The 14,655-nt window shown below is 41.6% G+C and overlaps 1 protein-coding gene across 3 annotated transcripts; it reads left to right on the forward strand.

Annotated features, from left to right (window-relative positions):
• The first annotated feature begins 720 nt into the window (after positions 1-720).
• Positions 721-5,474, forward strand: LOC124136631 (M-phase inducer phosphatase-like). Of its 3 annotated transcripts, none has more exons than XM_046502614.2 (8): positions 721-893; positions 2,428-2,570; positions 2,946-3,185; positions 3,675-3,773; positions 3,934-4,095; positions 4,317-4,447; positions 4,627-4,744; positions 4,895-5,474. In XM_046502614.2, exons 1-8 carry the CDS (start codon positions 884-886, stop codon positions 5,024-5,026), a joined length of 1,035 nt encoding a protein of 344 aa, XP_046358570.1. In that variant the 5' UTR covers positions 721-883; the 3' UTR covers positions 5,027-5,474. The 3 variants fall into 3 exon arrangements, with proteins under 3 accessions (XP_046358570.1, XP_046358571.1, XP_046358572.1); XM_046502615.2 differs by having other exon boundaries at positions 3,678-3,773; XM_046502616.2 differs by lacking the exon at positions 721-893 and adding an exon at positions 1,264-1,404.
• Positions 5,475-14,655: the final 9,181 nt, after the last annotated feature.

Here is a 14,655-nt window from a genome sequence, read left to right on the forward strand (position 1 = left end):
CTAACAAGTAATACGGTTAATATATTTGAAAATATGTAAAAATATGGAAAGGGGTTTGTCGCTTTCGTTAAAACAGTTCATACAAGAAATGTTTTATGGAAACGTTGTTCGTGTATATACAGAAAGTTGGACTTATATTTTATGTCGTGTAAAATACAAACAGCTGGGCAACTATGATTGTCCAAACAAGACGCTGTATATTTTCAAGATTTTAGGTGCTTGGTATTATCCCTAAAACTGACCACTCCTCACATGATTTGTAAAAGGTGGCACCATGTCAATGTCAACTGACCATCGACATGGCTGCAACACGTAAACAAAATTCACCCAGTTTGGAAGGTTGGTGTCCTAACTACGTCCGAAAGGGGTCAATCTATGACCTTTTGTCCGAGGGCAGTCTGATGTAAGGTAATTATCGGGGTGCATTAATGTCCGTCCAAACCCTGTCTGGACAATGAGATATGGTCATCCTTGAAGCGGCAGTCAGGTGTGACCGGTGACCAGCATTCACTCAGCTGTGTCGTCTGCTGATTGCTGACCACTGGTCAACAGGCGACAGAAAGGGGCGGCCCATGTCAAGAAGGCGATTACGCTTCGCTGGCTGCTTACGTCATACCGCCAAGGTGAAGGGAACTCATTTGCATATATTCAGCTACGCGTCAGCCAATGAAATTGCTGGAAGAAGGGCAGACGACAGAAGGTGTGAAATCGGTGGACTGGTGGCATATAAGCCCCCTTGGAGTCGTTGGATAGCATCACTTGCCTAGTGCTTTCGTTCGGACAACATCTAGAGTTCTACAGTCAGTGATTCTAGCGATATTCAGGATTATTGTTTCGTCTTGTGACGGTTCTATCGAGGATAGCTTTTCAATATTTCGACACAATGTGTGAAGGTGAGTTATTTAGGGAATATAATACCGTCAATTCTGACAATTGTGCAACAGTCGTATGAAGTAAAATTACTGTATGTGTGCTGTAGTTTCCGAGTATTTTAAGGGACTTTACTATAAATTGAAAGACTGAAACACGTATCCGTGGTAAACAAACCGGAAATCACATGAATTCGAAATGACCAGTATAATATTTCGATCACAAATATTTTGTTGGTACCACAAGGAAAGCTTACTTTCAGCAAGTCACGGGAAAATGCGAACAATAGCGCCCGCTTGGGCAATCGGCGTAAGCTTGCTGGGGTTTATAGATACACCATAAGCTGATTTAGGGCTCGTCATACTGAACTTAGGAAGGATGTGTGTCTGAAGTATATAAGTCTGGCATAAGGCTTAGGGTTGTATTGTTTGGGACTATCAATTTAGTCTTATATCGTGCATTATCGGCCACGGACACTACATACGGATGTTTAGGTCATTTTGTGATTATACAGCAAATCCTGCTTTACCTGAGGTTAGTGAACTCGCTTCAAGCCCCCTGATTAGGTAACATAAACATGTTTATCTTTACACGGAGGTCAGGTATGTAGCGGGAAAGGGTCAAATCCTTAGGGTCAGTGTTTGGTTTGATTTGAAGTTTAATTTAGCCTCGGGTCTGTGTGCGTTCTGTTGTTATGAACAGGAAGATTGTTCAGGGTAAACCTTAGGGGAACGACCTTAGATTGATAGGTTCAGATGTAATATTACGCCTTGCTCTATATTTAGAAAATCTAGTAGTGAGGTCACTTGTTTTATTTGAGAACACAAAAATCGTACTTTCCTAGTACTTTCTAAAATCTAGTCGACCTTCCTTAAATCCCGAGGTCATCATAAATCTGTTGCTTGATAGGTTAATTAGAACTCTTTTGTATTCATTCTTGAATAGATTAGCAACAGATTAGCTAATTACCGTAGCCGTATAGAAGATCAAATACTCCGTGCCCCAGTGACTAGACGGTGTACTGAACCTTAGGCGCATCCTGTTCATTGAAGGTACATCTCCATGGCTTATGTACCAGTAACAATCGTCTCCGCCAGACTGAATGAAGCTCGCACTGTCAGTTTTCGCTGTTGAGCTGTCCCTCCGGCAGAGCAACCGTAGTGTCTTCGCCAGTTTTCGTTACACTCCGGGTACTAGCCGTGGGGTAGGGACTAACCAGATTTGCTATTGAGAAGGGCTCTTCAGGGCGCAAGCCTCTCCAAACACTAGCCGGATAGGGGACAAATATTGTTGCGTCTTTCTCTCGGGGTCAGTCTGTGTTAACACGACCTGGGACCACTTCCTGTCGTCTGTCACCTCCATTGTTGTCAACTGTCGTCTGCTCATAGTCGTGTCTTTGTCGTCTTCACATCAATATCTTTGTCGTCTGCAAGCTAGGCGCAGGTGGCTCGCGGCCATTACCCTGAACGGAGGTGTACGTTTACACCTTCATTCTATGCAGTCGGAATTTGATAGATTTATTTCCGTCATTGGGTAACATCGGTGAATTTTCTTCAGCTTCTCGAATCAACATGATGCTTGACTTCGACGACTGCGAGATGGAGGCAGCCGACATCTTCCTCAACAGTCCCGGCTCGGGGACGTCTGGCTACATCAGCATCGACGACGACACCAATCACAGTCTCGGTGATTTCAGCAAGGTACTTAATTTCACACTTGATGGATCACTTTCACCATCAATGTCCGGATTTCCTGAGCGTTACAAAAGCATTTCCATTCTCAGGCCTGCAAATTGACCAGATCTAGTAGTAAAAATCTCTTGAAAGGTGTGTTCATTCTGTGACGACCAATAGCATTGAAAGTGTATAACACTCTTGGTCGTAAATTGTGCTTGTTGACGTAATCCCATCTAATGCCTGGCAAGAAAACAACGTGAATAGCTATTGTACTCAACAACCTTTACAAACGAGTGTCCGTGCGCGAACTACCTGTCAACGAGATTTACTATTACACGCCTGATATTTATGACGCTGTCGAAAAGACTATATTTTCATCATGGTGCTGTTATTTTTCAGTCCGAGGAAATGGACTTTGGCCTGTGCCCCTTGGAGTCACTGCCCAACCAGTCGCTCACGCAGAACGGCAGGGACTTCTCCATCAGAACCCCACTACGACGATGCAACTCCCTTGACATGAGGAAGAAGTTGTTCCAGAGCCAGAACACCTCCCCCTACGACGCTGAATGTCGTCCCGCACGCAGACCCACCAAGATGAGGAGGCTTAGATTGTCGGGCGAAGAGAACGCCATTCCCGAGGTAAATCAGATTGCTTTATATCTTAAATAAAATCAACACGACAGTCATCCATGGGTATTCGTGTATTTCGACCTTAAATATCAGTCTCAACTACCCGAGCTCATTTGAGGACGGTATCTCCTCCCAATTGGACAAATTAATGAGGCAAAGCGAGCTTAAAATGTGTAATTTTCTAGCCACTGTTTGAAAGGTGGATATCAAAGGCTTGCGTCTCGTGTTGGGTATCAAAGAAACCACCCGCAGTATTCACAGAAATCACGCACCCCTGTCCGTATTTCCATAGCTCGTTACCATAGGAGCTCGGTAAGAGCCCCGGGATGTAGCCATCAATCCCCAACTGTTTGAACCAACTCAGCCATTTCATCCTAAAATCGCCACAAATTCCAGCCTCTTACGTAAGCCCCGGACTTACGACTGAGGTCAGATATAGCCCGACGTGTTTCGGATAACGCAGTCGACCCAGGTCTAATGTTCTCTGTTTTGTTCCAGCAGATGCCTTCTCCCGCACCCCCTTCGCACGAACAGCTCAGGATCCAGGCAGCAGTTGAACGTCTGGAGAGTGCTGAACTTATCGCTGATGGAAGCAAGGTATTTATTGCTAATGATTGCTTACTGCAATAAAATCTGGCAGATAATCGAAATATATCATTGTCCTTTGAAATTTGCTACTGTTCAGTGGCCATCCTTAACTCCATCCTTTCATGTAATATATTTTCAAATATACATTGTTTATTATTTTTGGTTTCAGACATACGCCCTGCCTCTTCAGCAAGGAAAACACAAGGATCTCAAAGCTGTGTCCCCATCAACAATTGCCCACCTCATCTGTGGCCACTACGCCGACACCGTCGACGAGTACGCCATCATCGACTGCAGATATCCTTACGAGTACGAAGGAGGTCACATCACTGTAAGTACCATAAACAATTCAAACAAAGATTCAATTGACGTCAACTTCTAACGTGTTTTTTTCTTTGAGAACGTTGTTTAACATTCCTGGTTGATCCTTCTAAATCCCATTACGCAAGTCTGGCCATAAATCGTTCGCCGTCCTGTAACGATCCTATTGTTGGTTACCCAACTGATGTTATCCTGACTCAAGTCACAGTTATCTCCCTTCTCCTCCCGCAGGGTGCTGTCAACATGTACACGTATGACCAGATCAACGAACTCCTTGAGGAGACAACAAAGATGGGCCCGTCCAACAAACGCCGTGTCCTCGTCTTCCACTGCGAGTTCTCATCCAAGAGAGGCCCTTCTCTGTAAGTATTAAGGTCATAGTCATCCATAGTCTTAAAATGGCAAATTAAATGTTATAAAAATACGATTTCCTTACGGACGATGTAAGAACTCCCACGTGTGTACACGTGTCTCGCTGATATTGCCCCTGTAAAACCTCACTTCATTGATCAGTTACTTATGATGCATTATTTCCTTCCAGATTGCGTTTTCTTCGCTCTCAAGACCGTAATATGAACTCTGAGCACTACCCAAAGCTGTTCTACCCAGAAATCTACATCTTGGAGGGAGGTTACAAGGCTTACTTCGAGCAACACAAGGTATGCATCCGTTCAGTTATCATAATACAATGAAATGTTTTTCACATGCAGAGAACGATTAAACGATGACAAACGAATTCAAATCAATATTGTCGGTTATCAGGCGTTGTGCTTCATTTATGCTAATGACTAATGACTTTTCTTCCCCAGAACCTGTGCGAACCTCACGCCTACACCCCAATGTTGCACGAGGACTACTCCTCCGACCTACGTCACTTCCGCACCAAGGCCAAGTCCTGGACCGCCGGCGAGAAGAAACGAACACGTTGTCTCCGCTTCTAGGCACAATCCATTGTTATTGTTTTTACCATTGTTGACTATTTATAAATATGTAAATATATGTGTGAGAGAAAGCGAGACGGATGAATTGTTTTATACATAGTGTATATACAACGTAATATATGAAGGGATAAATTATCTAATTTATTTTAAAGCTATGTATGATCGGAAAACATTTTAAATGTTTTAACTTAAACCCTTGTGGGGATCGAAAACCAAAAAAGATTGCAATTTATGTTTTAATGCAAGGTGATGCTTGAAATGTCAACATATGCATCTAAGTTTCTGTGAAACGTCAAATGATGCCGAGGAGAGCAAAATATTGTATTGACGCCTGTAATGCAGGTTAAATCCCACAACTGTCTGTACAGCTATGTATATTTATGCTATGTCCACGGACTTGAACCAATTGATGCAATAAACGCCCCCTGCTAGTGCTACGGCAAATATATACCAAGAGATTGTTTTATTTTTCAAATTCTGAACTATTTGGTGTTTACTACATTCTGCCCATAGCTCTGAGATGGGCGCAGTGTGCAACGGTTTTGTAATGACACAACTGTGTACTACAAGTACCCGTGTCGGATCTTGCATCTCTTAACTGTGCATGCTTCACACCAGGATATTACCTTATTATATTCCACACACGGTGCAACAGATTTCGAGGCACATCACACAGATTTCATAGGCAACGCAATTGACTTGTTTAACGCTTTGGTGACGTGGTTTTTCGTTTGTCGCCACACTCTGCAATATTCCAGCTATATTATAACGTCGGGCAGTAAATAACCTCGTGAGCATCGATCCACGCAGTTGGTTTACGATGACATGCATGACAACCCGATCTTAACCCGGGGCGCAATAGAAACGTAATCGTATCTACTGTCTATATTTGGTATCTGGTTAGTGTGGGTTCGAATTCCGGGTGGTACCCAAAAAGTACTAGATTTTGTACTTTACTAAGAAAGTGTTATCCTTTTCTACATGGCATTGTGTATTCATGGTATACGAAACTGTCAGTCGGCTGACATCCCTGTGCGGATGACATGTTTGATGGACGACCCTGCACACACTCCTGTTACCATACGTGTCTTGTGTACAAGCCTGTCCAGTTCGCACACTCCGTACACCCTCGTACACAACGTCACAGGTAACTGACAGTAATGGTCAGGTTCATAGGCTCAGCTAAGATAAAAAAAACGTGTGAAGCCTGGGCAATTTTTATGTCCAAGGAAACGTATTCTAAGACGTTTTCTAAAGCGTACCATTACTGTTTGATTCTCATGATATAGTCTGAATCTTACAATCGACCCTCCTTTCATCAGATTAAGAGTTTCTCTTATTTAGCAGAACAGACCCCAAGTACATCGTAAAGCTGACTAAACTGAACTAGGTGTTATACTGACCCGCCATTTGGTCTCACTCTAACCTGACGGGATGGGTAGTTGTATGATAGTGCCAACCAGTAACCCGGACAAGCCCTAAGTCACATTTTTACATCTGAAATTTAGCTGACCGTGGTATTTAACATTTACACACGAACGCAACATGGTGTTTGATTCAATTTCTTCCAAAGACACCCTATTTCGATTCTGAATGAGATATCCTATAATATTTAATAGACAACATACATTTCAAGAACCTGACAAATTAAACAGGCGATATATAGCAGTCACGAACAAAACGTGCATATATATTCCCAGTAATTCACAACAAACGTGAACGGCAATGTTGGAAAGGCGATAATACCCTTCCCACAATTACAAGGTTGGTTGGTTGTTTAACGCCGCACTCAGCAATATTCCAGCTATATGACGGCGGTCTGTAAATAATCGAACCTGGACCAGATAATCCAGTGTGAACATCGATCCACGCAATTGGGATAGGATGACATGCATCAACCAAGTCAGCGAGCCTGACCACCCGATCCTGTTAGTCGCCTTTTACGGCCAGCATGGGATGCCGAATACCTATACAATCCCGGATCTTCACGGGTACAATTACAAGGAATATTTGCAATAATTCAATTGTACGATTCCGATTGTCATAATCATGTGCTTATGAAACACCATCAAACCGCGATGGTACCGGGTGTTCCCGGAAAAAGGAAAGCTGAGCAAATTCTGCCTCAGTGGTGGCACCCATCACAAACACATGCAAAGAAAAGTCAATTGTTCGCATGAAAACACGGGAACGAACGGTACAAGTCAAAATTGGGAATTTTTGTAACATATACGTTACCCTACCACGAATCGTAGCACTTTTTGTTCATCAGGCATGTTTGTTTTGGGGGGAAAAAATCGCAAATATGTTTTGAACATGTGTGGGGAAATAAGGTCATGGTCTAATTATCCTTGTTCAAGTCACAGTACAGTAAACAATAATGTACGCCAGAGAAGACCTGATGTATACATGACGTAATTCCACAATCGTTTACGCGTCATTAATTTTAAAACATATTGTCGGAAACATGAAAGTCTCTCCCAGGTAATCCTACCCCTTACCTGGGCAATTAATCAACCTGTAGGTAACAACATAGGTAACAAATTACCTGGTCACGCCCATCCTCTATTTGAAGTACTGCACGGATCATTGACGAAAATATGAGTTTCTGATTGATTCGGCGTGGGTGTACCTCCCTTTGTATCGCATTTATTGCACACCCTGTCTAAATAGTAATTAATGAGATCTACCAGCATGCTTTCCGATCAATGCCACAATGGATCCTGCTGGGTTGCCTCCAAAACGTATTGCGGTAACATGAAAAAGATGAATTTTGCCAGAAGGGTGTAAAGTCGGAATTATATTTTAAACGAAACAGAAAGGTGTGTCTTTTTAATTTACAAAACACTTAATTTAAGACTTAACTGTTATTTAAGGATAAACTTGGCTCGAGTCTTAACGAAAATTAAGGATAAATAAACATGCGTTCAATTGAAATACTCTTTGAAATGGATTTGATCTATTGAGTGCAATAGAATACCCCTGGATCTTACTTAGAGGACCGGTAGAACAAGACATACTTACCCTTTTCGAACACCAGGCGTCATTGATTTACAGTGATCTACCTACATAATTCCCATCACTATGTTGCGGTTTACGCCAAATGGAATCTGATTCGGCAGCCGAGACTGTTTTTTCTCTGACTTTGACGTTTTATATTTAATACCTATTATCTGTCTTGGGGCATATAGACCGCCTCCGTGGTCTAGTGGTAGAGCGTCCGCCCGGTTCGATCCCCGGCCGCGTCATACCAAAAGACGTTAAAAGATGGTACTTGCTCTTAACCTGTCTGGCGCTCGGCATTAATGGGCTTAAACAAGAACTGGTCCACGGAGTCAGTATACTGTGTCTGAGTGGGGTATTGATGTTAAACTGCGGCATTGTATCTCAGTGGGCTAGCACTATAAATCGGCATCAGTCCGGATAAGTACAAGCAGCCACACACACACACGTGCGTGCACGTCGCTATATAAGTGCAATAATCTTGGACGTGACGTTCTACCCAATTTCACCTCACCCGAAGTGGCATATATAAAGCGGTAGCATCCATGTCAACAGGGATGACATGAGATGAATATGAGGGTCCCAGACTGGCGGCCTTGTAAGGCTGCACTACATTTCCAAGAATATAATTTTGCTGATGTCCTACCCCTGCAGGTGCTCGGAACCCTTGATCCTACGATAGGTGATCATTCAGTTAAATTGCCGAAATTCCCCATTGACACCCCGAATTTTGAGTGTATTGCCTTATATCCAACATGCAATATCTACAATATTTCTTAATTAAATTATTCAAACAGCCATCCTATTTGCGTTCCAACCCGGGAACGTCCGGGTTAGAATACGTCTTCAGTAACCCATGCTTGCCGTAAAAGGCGATATGCTTATCGTATGAGGCAACTAACGGGATCGGGTGGTCAGGCTCGCTGACTTGGTTGATGCATGTCATCGCATCCCAGTTGCGTAGATCGATGTTCATGATGTCAATCACTGGATCGTGTGGTCCAGACTCGATTGTTTACAGATCGCCGTCATTATAGCTGGAATATTGCGGCTAAACAACACAAACAAGAAAAATTGCGTTCAACGGGATATATTATATAGGTCCATGCTCTATTTGTTTGCGTATCTAGGCCGTAAAATATAACCTATATATAAACTGTAGTTCCAATCAGTTGATCAACAACTGGGTAGGACGTATCTTGTCTTTATATGCATAGTAATTCAACCGTAATTCAGTATATGAACTTTGTAAACAACGGTTAGTTACTCAACCCTCTTTCCAGACACCCGTGTCAACCTGTGACTCACATATCACGTGATTTGGACAGTGCCCTCGAACATTACCTGTAAAATAGATCTCACAGATGAATAAAATCTCATTATATCTATTTATCGAGGATAAATGGTGTTTACGATTCTATACCAGTGTTTATGACCCCCAGCTGTCGAGCCTGTTTCACCTGTCGTGTTTAACGTACTGTATTCGTGATCATATGAAGGAATGCATTAAACGAACAATTTTATATGTACATTTTAAACGATGTTTTAAATTCCTGAGCTGAGATCAAGGCATGATTTAATGGGGCTAAGTCCATGGAAGACACGAACCAATCCTATTCGGCGTCGCTGTGGTTTTACAAGTGTAACGGTCAGCGTTGACCGTAAACCATCATGGCGGCTTCATCAAAGTTTTCATTTTATTGTAAGTGACATCGGCGTGACCTTACACTATGAAACTAGGGCTGAGTACCTCCCAGGTATATTATGGTGGACATTTGGGTGAAATATATACGTGTGGTCAATGGCCGGCCAAGAAAGTGTTTTCTTCAAAGACAAGACTGGTCTGATCTGCCGATGACAATGGCGAGGATCGTACTGATAGAGCGATGGCATCAAAGCAAAAATGTCTGCGCGTTTTCTCGACTGGCTGTTAAACGTTAAGAATGTATAGAGCATGATATGGTGTATAAGTTTATTCATAAACAGGTGCGTACGTATTTTTAAGAACAAACACGCCAAGAGGACGACTGTGAAGGGGACTGTGGTTGAATGTGGGCCGACAAAAGGCTTGACCGTTGCAAAACAGTTTTGTATGTGTGTGTGTACGTGTGTACGTGTGTGTGTGTGTGTGTGTGTGTGTGTGTGTGTGTGTGTGTGTGTGTGTGTGTGTGTGTGTGTGTGTGTGTGTGTGAGAGAGAGTATTAGTGTGTGTGTGTGTGTGTGTGTGTGTGTGTGTGTGTGTGTGTGTGTGTGTGTGTGTGTGTGTGTGTGCCACAGGCTGTCATATACCAGCTATATCACGACGACAGTAAGGTAAACCCGTGGTTGGCAACGCGAACAACGAGGTACCCCGCTAGGTCACACACTGTAAGATAACGCACCTACAGAGATACATACAGGGTACACACAGATACACACCTGTAAAACTGTTTTATATTTACGCAATATCAGAATCAGACCGTCTTCAAGGCACTCCCAATAACCACATGGATCAGTGATATTAACTCAGTCACTAACAGTTCAATCATTCTTTTAGTCGTTTATTTACGATGACCATGGGGGCTTTGTATATATTCTACCCAATACCCACGTGAGCTTTACGCAAAGCCGAAAGAATGGTTATTGTGTTTTAAAACGAACAGAAGTTTTCTTTGTCATAGGTTTACAACGAAATGTGCATATTCTTATCAACTATAAAACAATATATGTCAAAACAAAGTTTTCATATAAACATAAAATGTACATGAATCATATGAATATTCTTATAATAGTTACAGTGTATATGGTTTTCATCGTGGTTTGTCATGTCTGGGTGTTTATTTAATCAAACTGTACTATATTAACCTGCTTTGTTGAAATTATATCTGACAATAGAACATTAAAACAAATTCCTTCTCATAGAATATCATGTCTGTTACAAATCTGTCCTTCTCCTATGTCCCCCTCCCTCTTCCCTATCTCACGTCAAACAAAAACATCTAATGTTTGAAAAACACGTTCAGCCCGATGAGAGTTTATTTATTCTTAACGTACTTGGATACGATCTGTCAGGACAAACACTCCGTCGCATACCACTGACGTAACACTCGTGTACCAAGGAATCAATTAACTTGACTCTAAAGCCAGGATCTCAGTTTCGAGTGGCTACACGCGACCATCGTAGCAAAACATATTGTCGGCAGGTTCAAAACAGGTGCGGCCTACATGTACTTTGTCGGGGGAGCGTTAATGGCCGGCAGATGTTAGAGGGGCGGGTGACCAGCCTTCTGTCCATGTTGATAAACACTTGTTGAAGTGACCACTTGACCTCCAACCGAATTGTGATCTATTGCTATTGTCATAAAATGTTGCGACTGTTCATCCCATGATTAACTTGTCATCAAGTCGTGTTTGCTGCTGTGTTGCACTCGATCTGACTTGCAGCATGAAGACATGGCGACTTTATTTTCAAAATCGACTTATAGAAAGGTACGGAAGCCTTTTAGGTCCATTTTTTTTTTTTTTTTTTTTTCGATACTATCTTGAAATTTCAAGATACTAAGTTGAAATTTCAAGATACTATACTTCTATTTCAAGATATTAAGTTGAAATTTCAAGATACTAAGTTGAAATTTCAAGATACTAAGTTGAAATTTCAAGATACTAAGTTGAAATTTCAAGATAGTATCTTGTATTCCAAGATAGTATCTTGAAATTTCAACTTAGTATCTTGAAATTTTCAAGATACTATCGAAAAAATAAAAAAACCAAATGGCCCTTTAAGGCTTCCGTAGAAAGGGGCAGAATGGTACATGTAATTCAACAAGTATTCTGACAAGTCGATCTGTCTTGAATCAAGTAGACGAGAAGAATTTAATGGGCATTTTGCTTACAGGTAATATATTCTTTTATTCAACGAGTGTTCAATATAAAGGCTTGTAGATTCTCTAGAAGGTGAAATACATTCACATACATAAACACGTAAAACTCCAGCCCTTTAAGAGAACACGTGATGCCATCATTTCAACATTTTACAATGATTTATGGGTGTAGGTCGTTATGAACGTCTTGCTCCAATTCAGCGCCGTTCTTTTCATGTGTGTGAGGTACGAGTTTACAATACCTCCAAACCTTTCTTCAATGGATTTCGAATCTCTTATCAATATTTTTTAATACCACAAGGTTGTTGTTTTTTAAATGTCATAATCCGCTAAATAAGAACTTTGAAAAATGAAAACAAAAATACTGAAACGAAATATGACGCCGTGTTTAAAAACACGCACATCCGTGTATACTTTCTTGGACGCGATTTTCTACCTTAACAATTCTTTTCTTCAATAGGTGTCAAACGTTCTTAATTGGTTTACATTTGGCATTTACGACTTGATTTGAAGCTATTCAGTTCACCCTGGTTGCTGTATACACTAGAAGCAGCACCAGATCCCCATTCCATAATGTGCCTTGTTCCTGACTTTCAATAGACCCCCTCTTCCACAAAATCGATGTAGCTAGGAGATTCTAAACTGAAGGCTTTCTTGCATAAGTTCGCCACATGCAGTAATCGCAATCAGCATTACCCCATAATCCTAAACTCGTTTTCCTAAAAATGTTTTAAACCCTTAAGGGCATTTCAATACCTGAAATGGACACACGCCGGTTTTAAGCCTTTATAAATGGCACACGCTCGCTCCGCTTATTGATGTCATAAGGTCATTTCCGATCCGTTCAACCCTGCTAATTTCTATTATGGCTGTTTTCGATTCGCCGTGGTTTAAGAAAACTTGCTGAAAGCCACAAACCCCTCTTTATTATATTGTCCAGTAACAGGTGGCATTGAAATCCAGTCTGCGACAGGTGCCCGTGTGTCCACCGTGACCACCCTTGACCACTCAATCACTGACCACGTTGAAACCATACTACCTCATTATAACGCGGTATCATAAATCAGAATTATAAAATATCAAATTATGTTTCATTCATTCTATATCATACAAACAAAACATGATATATTAAATTTTTTACCGTTTCAATAACGATAAGTTATTAATAAAAGCGTTATAACGAAGGAGACTTGCTATTTCAGCGAGCAGATGTGCTAAAGAGCGTCGGGCGACGGAAGTGCGCAACATGTGTGCGGGGCAAAGCGACCAAACTGTTGATTATGGCGCGGGATTGGGTAATAGTATTAACAGCTTGTAGGTAAACTCGGGGGAGAGTATGTATAACAATATCAGGCCTAATCATCAACATAATTAGCAGGATTGTAAGAAAGTATCCCAACTTTCGGAAATCCGCTGTCGACAATGATGTAATTCCGCATATGGTCGAGGATCCAGCAGATGTCGACATGTTTTCAGCAAGTAAATTGGCTGCTGAAACAGTTGACACAATAATTATTGATGGACGTGATAAGTGAACCAGATACACACTTCCATTGAATTGATGTGTAGAGGAAAATATTTGTTGATGTCAATCTGTTGTTTCTTTATTTGTTGTCTATTGACATTGCCAAGTTTAATCTCCATGCTGAAGTGATTAAATGTCTACATATTTTATCAATGTATATGATACGCGTATATGACAGTGTTTAAACCAAAAACCTTCATTGTAAGTTTCAAGCAAATCATAACCAATTCGTTCTTTAATGGTTGTTTAAAGAAAAGGACGAGTCTAAAAATATATTGCGGGACAATAGTGGACTAACACTATTGTACAAACGATAGTGAAACTGAAACTTCATTAATTGATAATAATCAATAATATGTGGACTTATATTGCACTTGCCTTAACTTGGTGGCTTTATTAGCTCAGTCAGTGTACGCTGGATTTTCGTTCTCAGCTCCCTGGGGTGTATACAACCCATACTGCCTTGTCAGGCGGAAGAAGGTTACCAGTCACATCTCCTCCTACCGGGTACCCATTCACTGATGGATGAACAGAGGCACATTTCGAACCAGGTCAGATGCCTAAGGAGACACCATGTGCTACACGTGTTTCAGTAGAGAACAGAGAACCTTGATACTCTCAGGGTCGACCGCGGTAATGCATCTAACTACCATTGGTGCTTAGTTTGACTTGATTTGTGACCTGTGTGCTGTGCACAAGAACATTTCTGCAAAATCCTGTGCAATCAAAATGATGTTATATCTGCATTCCGCTCCCCTCGAACCGTCTCTTACAGATTGGACTGTAAAGATCGAACCTGTAAACCAGTGATCGATATCGAGACCCCCGCGGTCAAACCAAGGCCGCGACAAAGAGGAGGTAACTCTTGGTGAACACCTAACCCCTCTTTATATATTCTAAAGTTGGTGCACGGTAGGGTGTATCACAATGCCCCACAGTACAGAATATATGAAAATCCTTGAATAAATGAAAATTTTGAACAATCTTTTGAAGTTCAAATTATAATTAGTCAGGTGGTGAGTATTTAGCAATATTCTATCACAACCACAGCGGGGATACCGGAAATGGGCTTCACACATTGTACCCGGGTCTTGTCCGCTATCCAAATAAGTTGTGAAGCGATAAACATCGATGCCTAGTGAAGTTCTGAGACCTGACCCACATTAAGCGGACACTCCGTAATGTAACCACACTATTTAAACTGGCTATGAATACACTTGTCAGAGGGGTACTCAAAGTAC

This window comes from Haliotis rufescens, unplaced genomic scaffold (genome assembly GCF_023055435.1).
Source record: "Haliotis rufescens isolate VD_foot unplaced genomic scaffold, xgHalRufe1.0.p SCAF_12, whole genome shotgun sequence".
Lineage (NCBI taxonomy): Eukaryota > Metazoa > Mollusca > Gastropoda > Lepetellida > Haliotidae > Haliotis > Haliotis rufescens.